Source organism: Psammomys obesus, unplaced genomic scaffold (assembly GCF_907164565.1).
Source record: "Psammomys obesus unplaced genomic scaffold, mPsaObe1.curated_primary_1811, whole genome shotgun sequence".
NCBI lineage: Eukaryota > Metazoa > Chordata > Mammalia > Rodentia > Muridae > Psammomys > Psammomys obesus.
Genome location: NW_026585504.1, coordinates 10,925,511 through 10,940,239, shown reverse-complemented (window position 1 = coordinate 10,940,239; position 14,729 = coordinate 10,925,511). Strand labels below are relative to the sequence as shown.

At 43.9% G+C, this 14,729-nt stretch overlaps 1 protein-coding gene across 1 annotated transcript; it reads left to right on the top strand.

Annotated features, from left to right (window-relative positions):
* The first annotated feature begins 3,351 nt into the window (after window positions 1–3,351).
* Window positions 3,352–13,882, top strand: Dut (deoxyuridine triphosphatase). Its single transcript, XM_055620696.1, has 6 exons — window positions 3,352–3,911; window positions 5,245–5,336; window positions 6,686–6,730; window positions 11,678–11,752; window positions 11,897–11,967; window positions 12,259–13,882. Exons 1-6 carry the CDS (start codon window positions 3,400–3,402, stop codon window positions 12,313–12,315), a joined length of 852 nt encoding a protein of 283 aa, XP_055476671.1. The 5' UTR covers window positions 3,352–3,399; the 3' UTR covers window positions 12,316–13,882.
* The last annotated feature ends 847 nt before the right edge of the window (window positions 13,883–14,729 follow it).

The window sequence follows — 14,729 nt, the reverse complement described above, 5'->3', positions numbered from 1 at the left end:
AAGAACAAATTTCAATTTTCTTGTCAGAGCCCTAAGTGACTTCTGTATTTTCTTAGCTCCATGTCTGATGGTGAACTTCAGCAGGAGAAACTAGTTTACTTTGACCTATTTTGGTATGTGGCTAGCTAAGGACAATAAGGACAGTCTTTTATCACTGCCTGAATCTCTTCCATTCCTGCAATACTGTCCAAGAAAATATACTCCCACTGAGAAGAAATGCAAGAGTGATCAAACCCCCCAAATCTGAGAAGGCTCCTGAACACGGGGCCTTCTCCACAGGAAGTTGGGTAGAAAGACAGTGACAGTGGCCAGAGGTCTGAGACATGGGAAGAAGAGGGGGAAAGCAATAAACGTTGGCAAATGTGTTGGTTTAGATGCATTCAGATGCATTAGCGATAAACTCGCAGTCACCAACCATGCATCAGTGTCCCATTAAGAAAAGTAAATTTAAAATCAGTTCCACTTGGTGTGATTTAATCAAGAGTGAAGCCAAGCATTTTCCCTGTGACTTTATCATTCTTTGTCTGCTACATGAGTCTCTATCTGTGCCTGACCGGATGCTGTCTTGTGACTCTTACCCCGTGTCTGTGTCTGTCTGTGTCCTCAGCAAAGGGCTTTGCTCTCCCTTTTATACAACAGCACAGAAAGCATCACATGGTGGAAGGAATGAGAGATACTTTACAAAATCTTTAAAAGTTTTACAAGGGATTAAGTCAATGACTCCAGCTGATCTGGATAACAAGCAAACAAATCCCATCAACCAATATCCACATGTTGTCTTCTAGCATTTATTATCCATGTCGGAGGAATGGAAGATCACATAGTTTAAGATTACAATTAGGTTGTAAACACTGACTACATGGAAAATCCAAGCAAGTAAGGTTCGTTGTTCCACTGTTCTCTTAAAGTCAGGTTAAACACACATGCTGAATACACAGCAGGACAGCAGTCTTAAATTTCAGGGGCCTCAAGATGTGTTATTTACTTTGGCCGCAAGGTCCATCAAACGTTCCATTTTCTTAGGATGTTAGAGATGTTTTAAAAATAATGCATTGCTGTAGGCAAACATTGCTTAAAATGGCTATTCAAAGTACCACTAACAGTGAGGCTTATAAAAATTAAGCGCCCGGGGTGCTTAAAATACTAGGTTATAATTTCATATAAATGGAAAAAAAAAAGGATTAACAATGTCAAAGCATATTAAAGACTCTGTGTTATCCAGGAAAAGAAAATAATTAGGCTAATTTTACACTTTAAACACTGATAAATCAAGCACACATTTAATTAAAAAAACAGTAAAACATAAACAAGAAAACATGAAATAAATGTTTAGTAAGTTTAAAAGAAGACAAGAAAGGATAAAACAATAGTTAGAACCCTAAAAAGAAAGCAACTCACCATTTTAAATCCACAGGGCACTTCCATGCTATTCAAGGACAAATGCACCATGAGCAGGTGAAATGAATAAACACATCATTTCATATACCAGTACATGCAATGAAGAACCATCGGATAGGGCAAAGCATTAGCTGGTGCCCCAGATGAGGACTATTTTTAAAAAGGAGAAGATCTAGGAGAAATGAAAAATAAATAAGAGTCTTCTCTAAATATTTTGTTTATTATTTGTTTGTTTGCTTGCTTTTGAGACAGGGTCTCTCTGTGTAGCCCTGGCTGTCCTGGAGCTCACTCTGTAGACCAGGCTGGCCTCAAACTCAGAGATCACCTGCCTCTGCCTCTGCTGGGATTAAAGGGTATACATCAGCATACCTGGATCTTCTTAATTTTTTTTTTTTTTTTATAAGCTTGAAGCCTAAACTGAGAAGGATGAGAAATGCACCTGAGAAGAGGAAGCCGGGAGGTGGGAGGAAAGCTTGAGAGAATGGGGCCCTGGGAAGGAGCACTTCTGGAAGGGCACAATCAACTGTGAGAGGAACCCTGATTCACCTACCAGTCATCCTACCAGACCCAAAGAACATGGTGGCAGCAGCCTGGCTCCTGAGGGTGCTGGGTCATTAGTCTCCTCGGGACACACAGAAACCCGCAGAGAATGGTGGAAGGACAAGCACTCAGATGCTGATGACAGAGCATCTGAGGTCGAATGGCAAAGCTTCTACTAGATCCTCGAGTTTCAAGCTATCACAGGGCACAGCAGTTAAGGTGGTCAGCAGGACTCACGGCTGTCTCCTGATGGATAAACCACAGTGGGAGGGCATCCAGTTCTTAACTGCAGTAGCTTGGATTTAAGGTCGAGGTTCGTTTTGAACTAATTCCCGCTGTCATTAACAATGCCTGGTTGTCAAAGTGAGTAAACTGTAATAAATATATAAATTAAATTAAATTGAAAAAATTAAAAAACAAAAACAATGCCTGGTTGTGTTTACCCTTCAGAATCTTGATACACCTCTGCACTTGGCTAATGGCCCTTTCTCTGTTCAGTCTAAAATAGCACCGAGGAAAAGTGATTATAATAAACACTTTCTGTACCCAAATTAATAAGAGATACTACCGGATACATACTAGCTTTGTGGTAGGTACTGTAAAACAAGCAACGTTTTTGTTTTAATAAAACAGTCAGGTAAGTACTTTGAAGCATTCATCAAGTTATATGACTTTTGCTAATCTGGAAGATAAGAAGTGAGATCACACAACAAAGCTAAGTGGCCAATAAATGATACAGTAAGTGTTACGGGGAGATAAGATGGGACAGAAGTCACAAGGAGGGAGGGGAAGGGCAGAAAGGGAGGGGAAGGGAGAGAAGTGGGGAGGGGAAGGGAGAGAAGTGGGAAGGTTGGTGAAGGGGGAGGGGAGAGAGATAATGCACACATGGCTCTGGGCTTGGTGTGGTCTTTTGAAACTCACCCTTAAACACCAGGAATACAAAGGCCAGTCGAGGCACATAGGATTCCTCCCTAATGGAATTTGTATCTAACCAACCAGTAGACAACGGACAATAAAATACATACAAACAATGTAAGCAGAAAAAGTATTCAGATAGTAAACAGTACTGAACGGAGGCAGGGCAGCCACTTCAGTTAAGTTTTTCCGGAATGGCCTCTTGGAGATAAATTCAGTTTTACTGAAGCCAAAGCAGGGTCTGGAAACTGTTAGAAAGACACCGACCAGAGGGAAGCAGGGTTAAAGCCCAAGTTTGAAAACGAGCTTTGCACTAATAGTTTGCGGTGATAGTGTAGATAAAACAGGAGGCTCTAGAAAGTTGCTTAACTATCCCTAGCCACGGGGTCTCCCGGTTGCTTTGGCTAAGGCCAAGAGATTTCAAAACGCAACCGTCCCTCCGGGCAAAGCAAAAAGTCTCCTTGCGTGGGAGGGCGGTCAGGCGGAGCGCGGGGCGGGGCAGCCGGCTCGGGGCCTGCGGCGCAGAGGCCCAGTGAGGGCCGCGCCATGCCGCTCCTGCGCGGCGGCCTGCTGCCGGCCCTGCTCCGCTCGGGAGCGCTGGCGGCCGGGCAGGGCCGCCGCTGCGGCGGAACCGGCGGAGTCCCGGCCGGGGGCGCGCGGGCCGAGCGGGGAAGCCGGAGCTGCCCAGGTAGCGGCGAGCGGGGGCCGGGCCCGGAGCGCGGGAGCGAGTCCACTGGGGTCGCCGAGGAGGGGAGCCGGCCGCGGGCGGAGCGTCCGCTAGGCCGCGCTCGAGGCCTCTGCGGAAGGCCGCGGCCCCCGCCCTGCGCGGTGGGCTCGCCCAGGCGGGAGCTTTTCTGTGGCTCGCGGGCTCCCGCGCTCGCCGAATCCCGCCGTCCTGCGTCTGCAGCCATGCCCTGCTCGGAAGACGCGGCGGCCGCCTCGGTCAGCAAGCGCGCTCGGGCGGAGGATGGCGCTCGGCTGCGCTTCGTGCGGCTCTCGGAGCACGCCACGGCGCCCACCCGCGGGTCCGCCCGCGCCGCGGGCTACGACCTGTACAGGTGAGAGCCACGGGGGTGCAGACGCCGGGCCCTGGGGCCGTCGTGGCTCCACCGCGTTCGCGCGGAGACCTCCGGAGCTCATCTTAAGCGAACCCACCAGGCCAGGGGCTTGCGCGAGAGCACAGGGCTGTGGTGTTTGCAGAGCGTTACTGTGCAGCGTGCACGCCACCCTTCCTTTCCAAGGTCCGGATGGGCAAGGCTTAGCCTTGACCGAATGGTGACCGTCTGTGGTGTGCACGTTAGGAAATCTACGTGCTTCTCTATACATGAATCCATACATGGACTCCAGCGCCAGTGAAGGCTCAACGTAAAAATACTTGCTATGGTCACCAAGGCTCATGAACCGAACGTATACCTCTAGCATGGCGAATCTTGGGAGAGATTTTAGATACTCTGGCCATCTTTTTTTTTTTTTTTTCTGAGTATTGGAAATGACTGATGCATAGAGAGTGCAAAGAACACGTGAAAGAAATGGAGCCACTCTACGGCTCTCCCCGATAGAATTAAGACCTCCGGAGTAACTTCCGGTGCTCATTGTAAAGTGTCTTGAAGTTTTTTTTAATCAGGAAAGGAGCTGCGGTCATGGAGAGAGCAGCAGCATTGGGTAGTAGACCTTGGAAAACCAGTTTTGATCGTGTCCATCCCCAGGAGATGCTGCTCTGGGAGACCAGCTCTCCTAAGCCACCGAAGTTCACAGCCACGGCGTGGGAGGCTTGTTGAACTGTCTGGCCAGGGAGAAGGCATGCATCTCAGTCTCTCACCTGTGTAGTCCCTTGAGATTTTCTTCTGCAAGTTGACCCACAGAAGTAAACTGGGTTCATAAGCATTAGCAGGTTAGAACTGCCTGGCATGGAGTGAGGGCCTAGCGCGTGTCGGTCGTTATTTGCCTTTTTCTTGGCTTTTCATTTTCTTCCCATAAGGTTAGTGAATTAAGTCTGCCATTCCGCTCCTCCCTGCTGATTCCCCAACCATCACTTTCAGAGACAAAAAACACATAACAATGTCAATGTTGACATTCCCCTGCCTCCCTCCCTCCCACCTACCCACAGACAGGGTGGAGGTCATAGAGATCTCCATGCCTGAGTGCTGGCATTGAAGGCGTGTGCCACCATATCCAGCCTAAAGCTGTCCTTTTAAAGCTAAAAGGAAACAAACACCTGCCACTTTTTAAGTATACTTTCTTAGATGTGTTAGGGATTTATCCTAAAACTTTTTTTATAGAGTCTTAAGTTTATATGAAGTGATGACATCCATATACATTTTATGTGCATGATCACAGGAAAGTGGTAAAAGCAGTTTAATAAATACTTGTTTTATTTAAATGTCTTTTTAGTGCTTATGATTATACCATATCACCCATGGAGAAAGCCATTGTGAAGACAGACATTCAGATAGCTGTTCCGTCTGGGTGCTATGGAAGAGTAGGTAAGTGATTTAAGGAACTGGTAACTGTCATCCTGTCCTTTATGCTGACTGTCCTGTGAGTGAGAAGTGAAGAGAGAATCCTTGGGCTGTGTCCTAAGGTAATGAAGCACCGTCTGTCCAGACAGCACCCTTTTAAGAAAACTTGGATTCACAGCTACTTTTGGACTCTTTTTTTTTTTTTTTTTTTTTTGCTTTTATTTCTAGTGTCTCCTTGAGCTCATGGATTGTCACATTGACCCAATTGTTCGTGCTTACAACTTCACAAAAAATGGGAAATTTAGGTGCTTTTTAATTGAAGCTTTGTCAGTTGAAGTATTGTCAATTCTGCAAGAGTTAGTCTGCACGTGAGGTCGTGTTCTATGTAAATAACTATATTTGTGTAGGAAAAAGAGGTCTTAGAATGGTGGCTCCTGGCATTTTATACTATGGGAGAGAGGCTCACAGAATCCTGAATCCACTCACTGAACCTTGATCTATTCTGCATCCTAGAGATTAGAGCCAGGGCCACACCATTCTAGAGAAGCACCTTGTACCTGTTATTGCCAAGAAAAAATGGACTGTGAGTCCATGGGTTAGACTTTTCAGGGGCCTGTCACTTGCCTAGAGGGTGAATTCAAAACGTAAGCCCTTTTTGTAACTTAAAACTAAATAGGGAAAAAACAAGTTTCTTCCTTGGATAAGAGACATAGACTAAACACCCCCATGTTATGCATTGGTAGGTCTTTGGCCCTAAGAAGAGCAAAATGGTTCTTGTCTCTAGCATCACTATCTACACTTGTAGAGCCCCAGGGTAGAAAAGCAAAGAGGTGGAATAAGGGAACTGTCTCAAGGAGAGGCAGCAGTTATTGACACAGCACCTGCTTCTGAAGCATGGTGCTAGACACTGGGATTACTGAGGTGGCCAGTTTAAGCTATATAATGCTTTCTCCACTTTTTAGTATAAAAAAATTGTACAGGAGGGTTTAATTTCTGATGCATCGCTACAGGTATTTAGTTCACGTCTCCTAACCTGAATGATGAAAAGTCCCAGGTTCTTGACTAAGCTAAGTGAAAATAACTGAAACACTAGTCAGAGGGCCTCAGACTGGGTGGCACTTGGCGACTTTTCAGTTCCTTCCAGCATCTGCTCTACCACAAGTCATGGGGTTGTTCTTCTTTGCCTTTGTTTTGAACTAAAATGCTTTAAACTTTTCTAAACTAGCCTCTCCGACTTTGGTGGTATAGTATGATAAACGTGTTCTTTAACAATGATCTTCTGAAATTAAGATGAAAATATAAACATTAGAGGAGACCATGGTACTTTCCCCTTAACATGTAAAATAACCACTGTTTTCCAATTTTGTTTTTAGCTCCACGATCTGGCTTGGCTGTAAAGCACTTCATAGATGTAGGAGGTAACATTTATTTCTTTGTTTTATGAAATTGTATAGTATTCTTGCCACTGGGAATTTTTAAGTCTGAATAGGTGATAATGCTATCATTTCAAATACTATTTGGTAATGATCATATTATGTGAAATGCGTGTTATTTTACTAATAACAGGCACAGTCGTGGGAAGGGCTTTGCCTTGCTGTGCTGATACTCTGTATTTAGTGCACAATTGATTCTTAGACTAGTGTTATAAAATAAAGTAAGTGGTGTTGTGCTGTATATTATTTATTAGCCCTATGATTATCATAGCAGTATTTAACCCACTATCCCAATTAATAAGACACAGACACCTGTTGGACTTATAATTGCGTTATTTACCTACAGCTGGGGAGACAGTCCACGTGTCTCAATAACCTCACCATCCACCTCAACCATTCCTATTTGGACTACTTTCCATCCATAATCTTATTAATACTTGTTTGTATTTCTCATTTTGGTGTTTTCTCCATCCATGCCATTTTAGGAGTCCTTCCTCCAGGCCCAACCCATCATGGTGTCTTCCTCCTCTCTTTCTGTTTCCCGTGATTCTTCTGAACCCAAAGCCCAGGAACCTTAGCCAAGCCTACCCCAACCTCTCCTGCCCAGGTTTTAGGCCTTTTAATCAACCAATCAGGAATAAGGTCTTGGGCAGGTTTACACAATAATAGGTGTATCCAGGCAGTAACCACATCTTGAGGGCTAGTAATTAACATCAAAATACAAGCATCAGACCAACCCCCAACTGACTAGGAAAGGCAGATCTAGTTTGCCAGAAGCTCTGGATAAAAGGCCGCACTTGTTTTGGAAAATTAACAGGGTACTTTCCCCTTGTAATGTGTTACTACATTTCTCAAATTTGTCTTCAGAGACACCTGTGTTTTTGTCACCTTTGTGTAGCCTCTGGTAACCTACCTTGCTACAGGGCTTCTAACCAATGCCTTTATGTGTAAAGAATGTTCACTTTCCTGATAGGATTCTTACATATTATTTATGCAGTGTAAGTGAGTTTTGCTTACATGTAGACATGCACCATGTGCATGCCTGGTTCTCTTGGAGGCCAGGAGAGGGCACCATGCCCTGGACCAGGAGTTACAGAAGGTTGTGAGCTGCCATGTGGGTGCTGTTAAGTCAACCTAGGGGTCTTCTGCAAGACTAGCTTTCGATCACTGACCCATCTCTGTCGTCCCTCCTAATAGGATTGTTTTAGTTCTGATCTCTTATTGGGGCCCACAACTACACTGATAGGCTAGTGTTTTGATCTTTCTCTTCATCCAGTTTCCTTTCAGACCACTGGCCTTCAGAAATACGGGTATGCTGGATTCTCTTGCGGCCATTTTTTACAAAACCATATTGAAAGATGTTTGTTTTTTCAAGCTGAGAAAACTGGCTTCTAAGTGGGTTTCTAACACCACTGTTCTCTCCATAGTCAAGGGGAATAAAGGTGCCCCATCCCCTTCCTGTCCTGTGCTAACTTTCTGTGCCTGTGTAGGTCAGGGTTAACTGTGCCCATGCTGAAGCTTGGCTGCTAAGACCTACCCTTTTGCCTGTTTTGGAATGGCTCCTGTCTTCGATTCTACCACTAGGTGGTGCTGTGGGACAAGGCAGATATCCCAGAATACTTCTCTGATCTAATAGCCTCAAGGTTGATATTTGCAGTTTTCTCTCAGGTTGAGAATTCCCAGGGCTTAGTGAGTTGCATTTAGTTTTCAAAAATACTTTTTACAGGTTGGAGGATGGTTCAGTAGTTAGAAGCGCTGGCTGCTCTTCCAGATGAGCTAGTTCAATTTGCAGCACCCAGGCGGGAGCTCACACCTGTCTTTAACTACAATTCTGGGGTACCTGATGTCCTCTCATGACCTCCTCAGGCACCGAATGCATGAGATACGTGGCACACAAATATCTATGCAGGCAAAACATCCATGCACATTAGAAAAATAAAACAGAACTTTCTAACAACTCAAATATGGCCACTTGGGATATACTAATTATCTAACAGTTACAAAAGATTTTATATTTTCCACTGAAATTTCAAAGGGTCTTTAAAGGGACAGTCTCATCTATATAATAGAAATTAGCATGCCCGTCTTTGAGGGGCGTGAGAGGGAAGTATGATGTATGAAGCATCTCAGTGTTTGGCACACACTAATTCAAGTTGACAATTATGTCTCTTAAGGACATAATAGATTTTTTTTTTATGTGGAAACTTCTTTTCCCCTTCAACTTTGTTTGTAGATTTTACTCTGCTTAAAACAACCACCTGGGGGAAATTGTGTAGTTGGGAAGTTAGTTTGCCTGTTCATTGGTACAAGGTTGTTCATAAAATCACATTGTGTTAGGCTCTTGGGTACAGAATATTTAAAAAATTTCTCTTAGGTACAAGTTTATCATAGTTGGCAACTAAGGGAGATGCTATTAGACGCCTCGGGCTGGAAATCAGGGTCAAAAGGAAAAGTTGACTGTGCAAGATTGTGTTCTGAATTCACATCTGGTAGGTGTGGAACATTTTTACCAAAGTAGTTTCCAACAATGACATGCCAAAGTCTTGACACAGAAAACCTTGCCTGAAGTTGGTTAACCACTGCCAGTTCCAATGCCTGATTTTTCCACTGATAACTTTCCAAGATACTCAGTGTGTTCTCAAGAAGAGTTGTGAGAATGCATCCATCTTCATGCGGAGATTATAAGTATTGCCTAGAATAATGCAGAAAAAGACTGATCTTGCCTTTTTTTTTTTTTTTTTTGGTAGTAGTACTAGGATTGAACCCAAGAGCTCACACACTCAAGCAAGTGTTCTGCCCCTTTTTTTTTCAAGTCCTCTACAAGGGCAGCCAGGGCTATTAACTGCTGGCCATATCTCCAGCCCTGTCTTTTCACATCTTCATGAGACAGATCTCACGAAGTTACCAGCTGGGTCTTGAACATGCAGTTATCCTGTGTCAGCCTTTGAGGTCGTTGGAATTGTAAGTCTTTGCCACCAGAGCCAACATTGCTTTTATTCTTTATTTGCTTGCTAGTCGAAGATTTTCACATTTTTGTGTTCCAAGCATAAAAAATGTCCTGGCCCTATAGGTTTCAAGACACCTAGCTATTTGAATACTCTTTAGAGGAGAACTTTGCAGATACACACTCACACTGCTAGAAAAAAATTTTATGCTAGAAAATTACTATCTTTGCAACTTATGAAAAAGAACACATTTAAAAAATCAGACAAAATATGAGAGCATGTATAACATACAAGTGTCCATTGTTTGTGTCTATCACATATGGACACTCAAGTATTGCTGCTGGGTGTTAGAGTGGCTGTCTCCTTTTTGGAATTATCTAGCAATGGCCTCATACATATATGCACGTATATATGTGTCCACCCTTTAGCCCAGGAAAGTTTTTTTTTGTAACTTACTTGAGTTAGCACTAATGTACAAGGATGTATATCAAGGGCTCTTTTGTGTATCATAGCAAAAATGTGAGGGCATGGCTGGTGTTATGTAAGATAATATCTGCATAGAGGAAATGGCCCTCCCTTTATTCATATGTATAAAAGGAACAGGTAGAACTTCTGCTACTTCAAAGAGTAACTGATTCTTTGGGGTGGAAGAATTAATTTATGAACTTTATTACTGTAGTATTAGCTTCAACCTTTTGCATAGTGATACTTTGAGTAATTTAACAGATTTCTAATAAAGTATAACCAGACGAGTTTGGAAGTCAGGGTTCTCTTGCACAGACTCACTTGTAATAGATATGCTTATGTAGACTGTACCTCAGAGGTCTTCCATGGTGGGAGCTCCCCAGCCTGCTGTGGTCCTTCATTCCAACATGGAACAACATTCTCTGTACTAGGGAGCTTCCTTGTTAAGGGCAAGCTGCATTCCTGCAGTCAGCCTTTCTCCAAAGACTATGAAAACAGCTGGTCCAGTCTTTATATCAGTTCTTTTTCTAGTATTAAGGACTAAACTAATAAATTGGTAATGAAAATGAAACCTTATATAATATTTGGATCGTTGAAAAGTTTGTTGCTGTTCTATTAGAAAAAAAAAGACTCTCCCTTAGTCTAGACAGAATGAACTGCCTTTGACATGTGAATTAGATCTCCACATTAAAAACAGAAATGGAGGGCTGTTAGCCAGATTATCTGTGCTTCTGTAAACACATCAGGTTCCTGACTCGGAAAGCTGAGGACAAGTCTGGGGCATGTATCTTCTGGGCCTTGGCAAGGTCTACAGTACAAATCTATTTTACTTTATAATACCAAACAGGTACTAATTAGACGCTTAAAAACCATCTTACAATTTCTGAATATTAAGGTCAGCAAGATGGCTCATTGGTAAAGGTGTTTGCTGCCGAGCTTGATGACTTGAGTTCAGATCCCCACACGTGTGCTGTTGGACTCATCAAGCCTGCCAGCCAGTGTTCACTGAGCAATTGGTTTAACAGGGATAGCGGTTGGAATTGAAAGGAGGACTATAACAGCAGCTCTGCTCCTATTCTAGTAGCCGCAAGGCTGCTGCTGAGCATGCCACCACTGACGTCCCACTGCGGATCACTAGGCTTCGGAGTGCTGTCTATTTACGATTCCATCAATACCAGCGGAAGCTGTTACCCGGGTCTTTATTTTCTCCTAGACTTTGCAGCACGTGGACCGGGTAGTCAGCTGGGGGTCTGGGGTGGTAGTCGCTCTGCCCAGCTTGAAGTCGGAAGTGCGAGCTCACCATTTGATAAGCATTCAGGATGGAAAATTGGGGCACAATTCTAAATTCTCAAATTTTAGGAAAAAACAAAAACATTTTCAGACTGTGTAGGACCAAAGGAGTTGCGCTTTGTCAATTGTAAGAATAAGCGTCTCAGAAAAATCATTCGAAAAGTGGACTTGAGATAATCATAGACCCCTGGTGTTTTGACAGCATGAATCAAGGTAACGATTTCTCTTCCAGCTGGTGTCATAGATGAAGATTACAGAGGAAATGTTGGTGTTGTGCTGTTTAATTTTGGAAAAGAGAAGTTTGAAGGTGAGTTAAATATAAGCTTTCACATACGCAGTAGGTTTTGAGTTTCCTGTAGAACTGGCTCCAGTTCTCATTGAACAAGACAGAACATAGAAAGCACATCAGTAAGTATTGATAGTACTCTGTGTTTTGTTTTTTTCTCTGAAGTAAAAAAAGGTGATCGAGTTGCGCAACTCATTTGTGAACGGATTTTTTATCCAGACCTAGAAGAAGTTCAAGTAAGTGTTGTAGACGCTAAGTGGGGCATGAATGGTGTTCGTAAGTGGAGGGGGGATGCGTGAGGAGGTGCTGGTCGTAAGTGGAGGGGGGGTGCGTGAGGAGGTGCTGGTTGCAGTGAAGTGATGTGCACAACTGGTAATAGTTGAAGCGAGATTCGTTCTTCACTTCGAGGATGTTGAGTGTTCTTCTTCCGGGTGGATGGTAAAGGGTGAGACCGTGAGGACAGAGGGTTTGTGAGCTGTGCAGAGGCTCTCCCACTGACTGGCTCACCTTCCTGTCATGTCTTGCAGGCACTGGATGACACGGAAAGGGGCACAGGAGGTTTTGGCTCCACGGGAAGGAATTAAAAGTTTGCTTGAAAATATTTGCTGTTTCAGCGCTGCAAACAGGAGCTTAAATTCTGGCAGTATTTCTTGTTCTAGGCTGCAGGAAAGGAGCCCTGTTAATATCCCGTTGGAACTGCTCTGTCTCTGCGGTTGATGGTTGTAAATCTATTGAGGATGGCATTGATGTGCAGATTTCGCAAAATGAAGTGTACAAGTAGATTTTTTTGTTGTTTTATTCCTTAAACTAGAGTCTTCAAGTGGTTTTGCTCTCATTGCTGTATCAGTTGTAACTTTTTCCTGTAATAAAGTTGAAGTCTTTAGCAGATACGATTTTACCTAAGCTAACTGAAGAACCAAAAAGAGGTCAAGTGTGCTCCGGGGCTGTTGCAGCACTTGGAGCCTGAGTCGAGAGGGTTGCTGTGAGTTAGAGGCTAGCTAGCCGGGGCTGCTGTGAGGTACTAAGGAAGAGGGGCAGTGTTAAAAGGTAAGTCCTTGTTCTTTTCTGCACTGGTGCCGTGTGACCCTGGGACTTTAAAGGTCTGCTCACCCCAGATCGGGAACCCACAAAAGCACAAGTTGGTGAGCGAGTGAGTTTACAGAACCATGGGGGAGGAGTTAAAACAGGAGCTGAAATGACTCAAAGGTACCTGCCTCCCTGCAAGCCCACCCGACATGATGGCTGCTCGTTGAGGCCGTGACCCTAGAGCACACTGCACAGCCTGTCGGCAGCTCAGAAGTGCCTTGGAGAAGCTCAGTTGCTCGTAAGTGCCCAGTCAGCCCTCCCTGCGTATGTAATGGTGGGGGCTTCTTCCCTGCGTTGCCTTTTCCGGCAGTTCCCTGGCCAATAGGACCATCACTTGTTTGGACTGTCTGTCTGCCAGCCACCCTGATGACTTTCCCTCACAGCCCTACTGTCTGAATAGAAATCTTATAGGCCAAACCAATGTTAATATTAGTAACAGATTCAGGAGTGTGTCTGGAGACAAAACGGCATGCAAAATCCACACTAAGGCATGGGTTCCTTCAAATGATAATGCTGTAATCCATGGCTGGACATTTTAGACATCTCTGCTGGTGTAAACTACTCAGCCCGGCCCACCCCCAGTGTTTCTTTCGGAAATACGCTCCAAAATGTTTATTTTGCCTCTTGGGCTTGGTAAGTTCTCTTTTTTGTATTGTCTATAAACTTTAAAAACATGGCTCAGGGAAAAAAACAAAACAAAACAAAAAAAACATGGCTCAGGCTGGAGAGATGGCTCAGTGGTTAAGAGCACTGTCTGCTCTTCCTAAAGGTCATGAGTTCAACCCTGGGGACCACATGGTGGCTCACAACCATCTATAATGTGAACTGATTACTTCTGGTAGATGTAAATGCAGATAGAACACTCATATACATAAAATAAATAAATCTTAAAAGAACATGGCTCAGAAAAGATTATGTTTTTATTTGTATCTTAACTGCATTTTACTGTAAGTATTTTCAATATGAAAAATGTATATAAAATTTGAAGGAAAACAGAAAAATGAGTTTGGGAACTAAAGTCAAGGATAAGTTTAAAAAGATTGAATAAACTTCCAGCTCTCCCAAGTCTTTTTCATTTGTTCATTTGGTTTTTCAAGATAGGGTTTCTCTGTGGGCCTGACTGTCCTGGACTCACTTTGTAGAAGAGGCTGGCCTCAGACTCACAGATCTGAGGGCTGGGACTGCAGGCGTGCAGCATTATGCCCAGCTTCTCCAATGTGGCATGTGTGGGTTGTTAGGGACCAGCTTTTGTGAAGAACAGATTGTGACAAGGACATGGCAAATTGCTGCCACCTTGTGGCAGTTTACTAAAGTTTCTGCTTCTAGTGTGGGGGGCCTAACATTGCATTCACTCAAATTTGTTCTTTTATTACATGATAGAAATGAAACAACTAAGGTAATAAACATCACATACTACCCCGTGACCTAAAGGACAATATTTAATGTATTGAGTCTGAAAAAAGTGGGTATCATATTAGAAAAAATAGACATGATGTATATACCATCATGCACAGCAAAGAAGGCTTGCTCAGTGGTAGTTACCCTTGGAAGAGAAGAGCTTAAACACTGGGCATGGTGATGCACACTTAAGATCCTGGAGGCTGGAAGATCGCCAACCTGAGGCCAGTGTGGGCTGCATGATACATTGCCTCCACATGGAAGAGTGGTGGAGACTTAGGCAGAGGCACACAGTCATGCTATAAAGACATAAGTGACGTAATCAAATGGTGACGTCCAAACCTAAAGAGTAAACTAAACGTATGGAATATTTTGTTTTCAGTGGTAGCTTGCAGGGCTACACTAAGGGTCCCCTGCCTGGGAAGCCCTCTTCTGCCCAGCCCAGCTATAGGCAGTATTATTGGCCACTGAGGGCTAATTTGGGAGGCAAGGTTACACAGCATCACTTCCTGTA

Excerpts from the sequence above, each read along its gene's own strand:
- Dut (XM_055620696.1), top strand. The coding sequence starts at position 3,400 with ATGCCGCTCCTGCGCGGCGGCCTGCTGCCGGCCCTGCTCCGCTCGGGA. Across the intron at positions 3,912-5,244 it reads GCGGGCTACGACCTGTACAG|TGCTTATGATTATACCATAT; the intron begins GTGAGAGCCACG and ends ATGTCTTTTTAG. Across the intron at positions 11,968-12,258 it reads CAGACCTAGAAGAAGTTCAA|GCACTGGATGACACGGAAAG; the intron begins GTAAGTGTTGTA and ends CATGTCTTGCAG.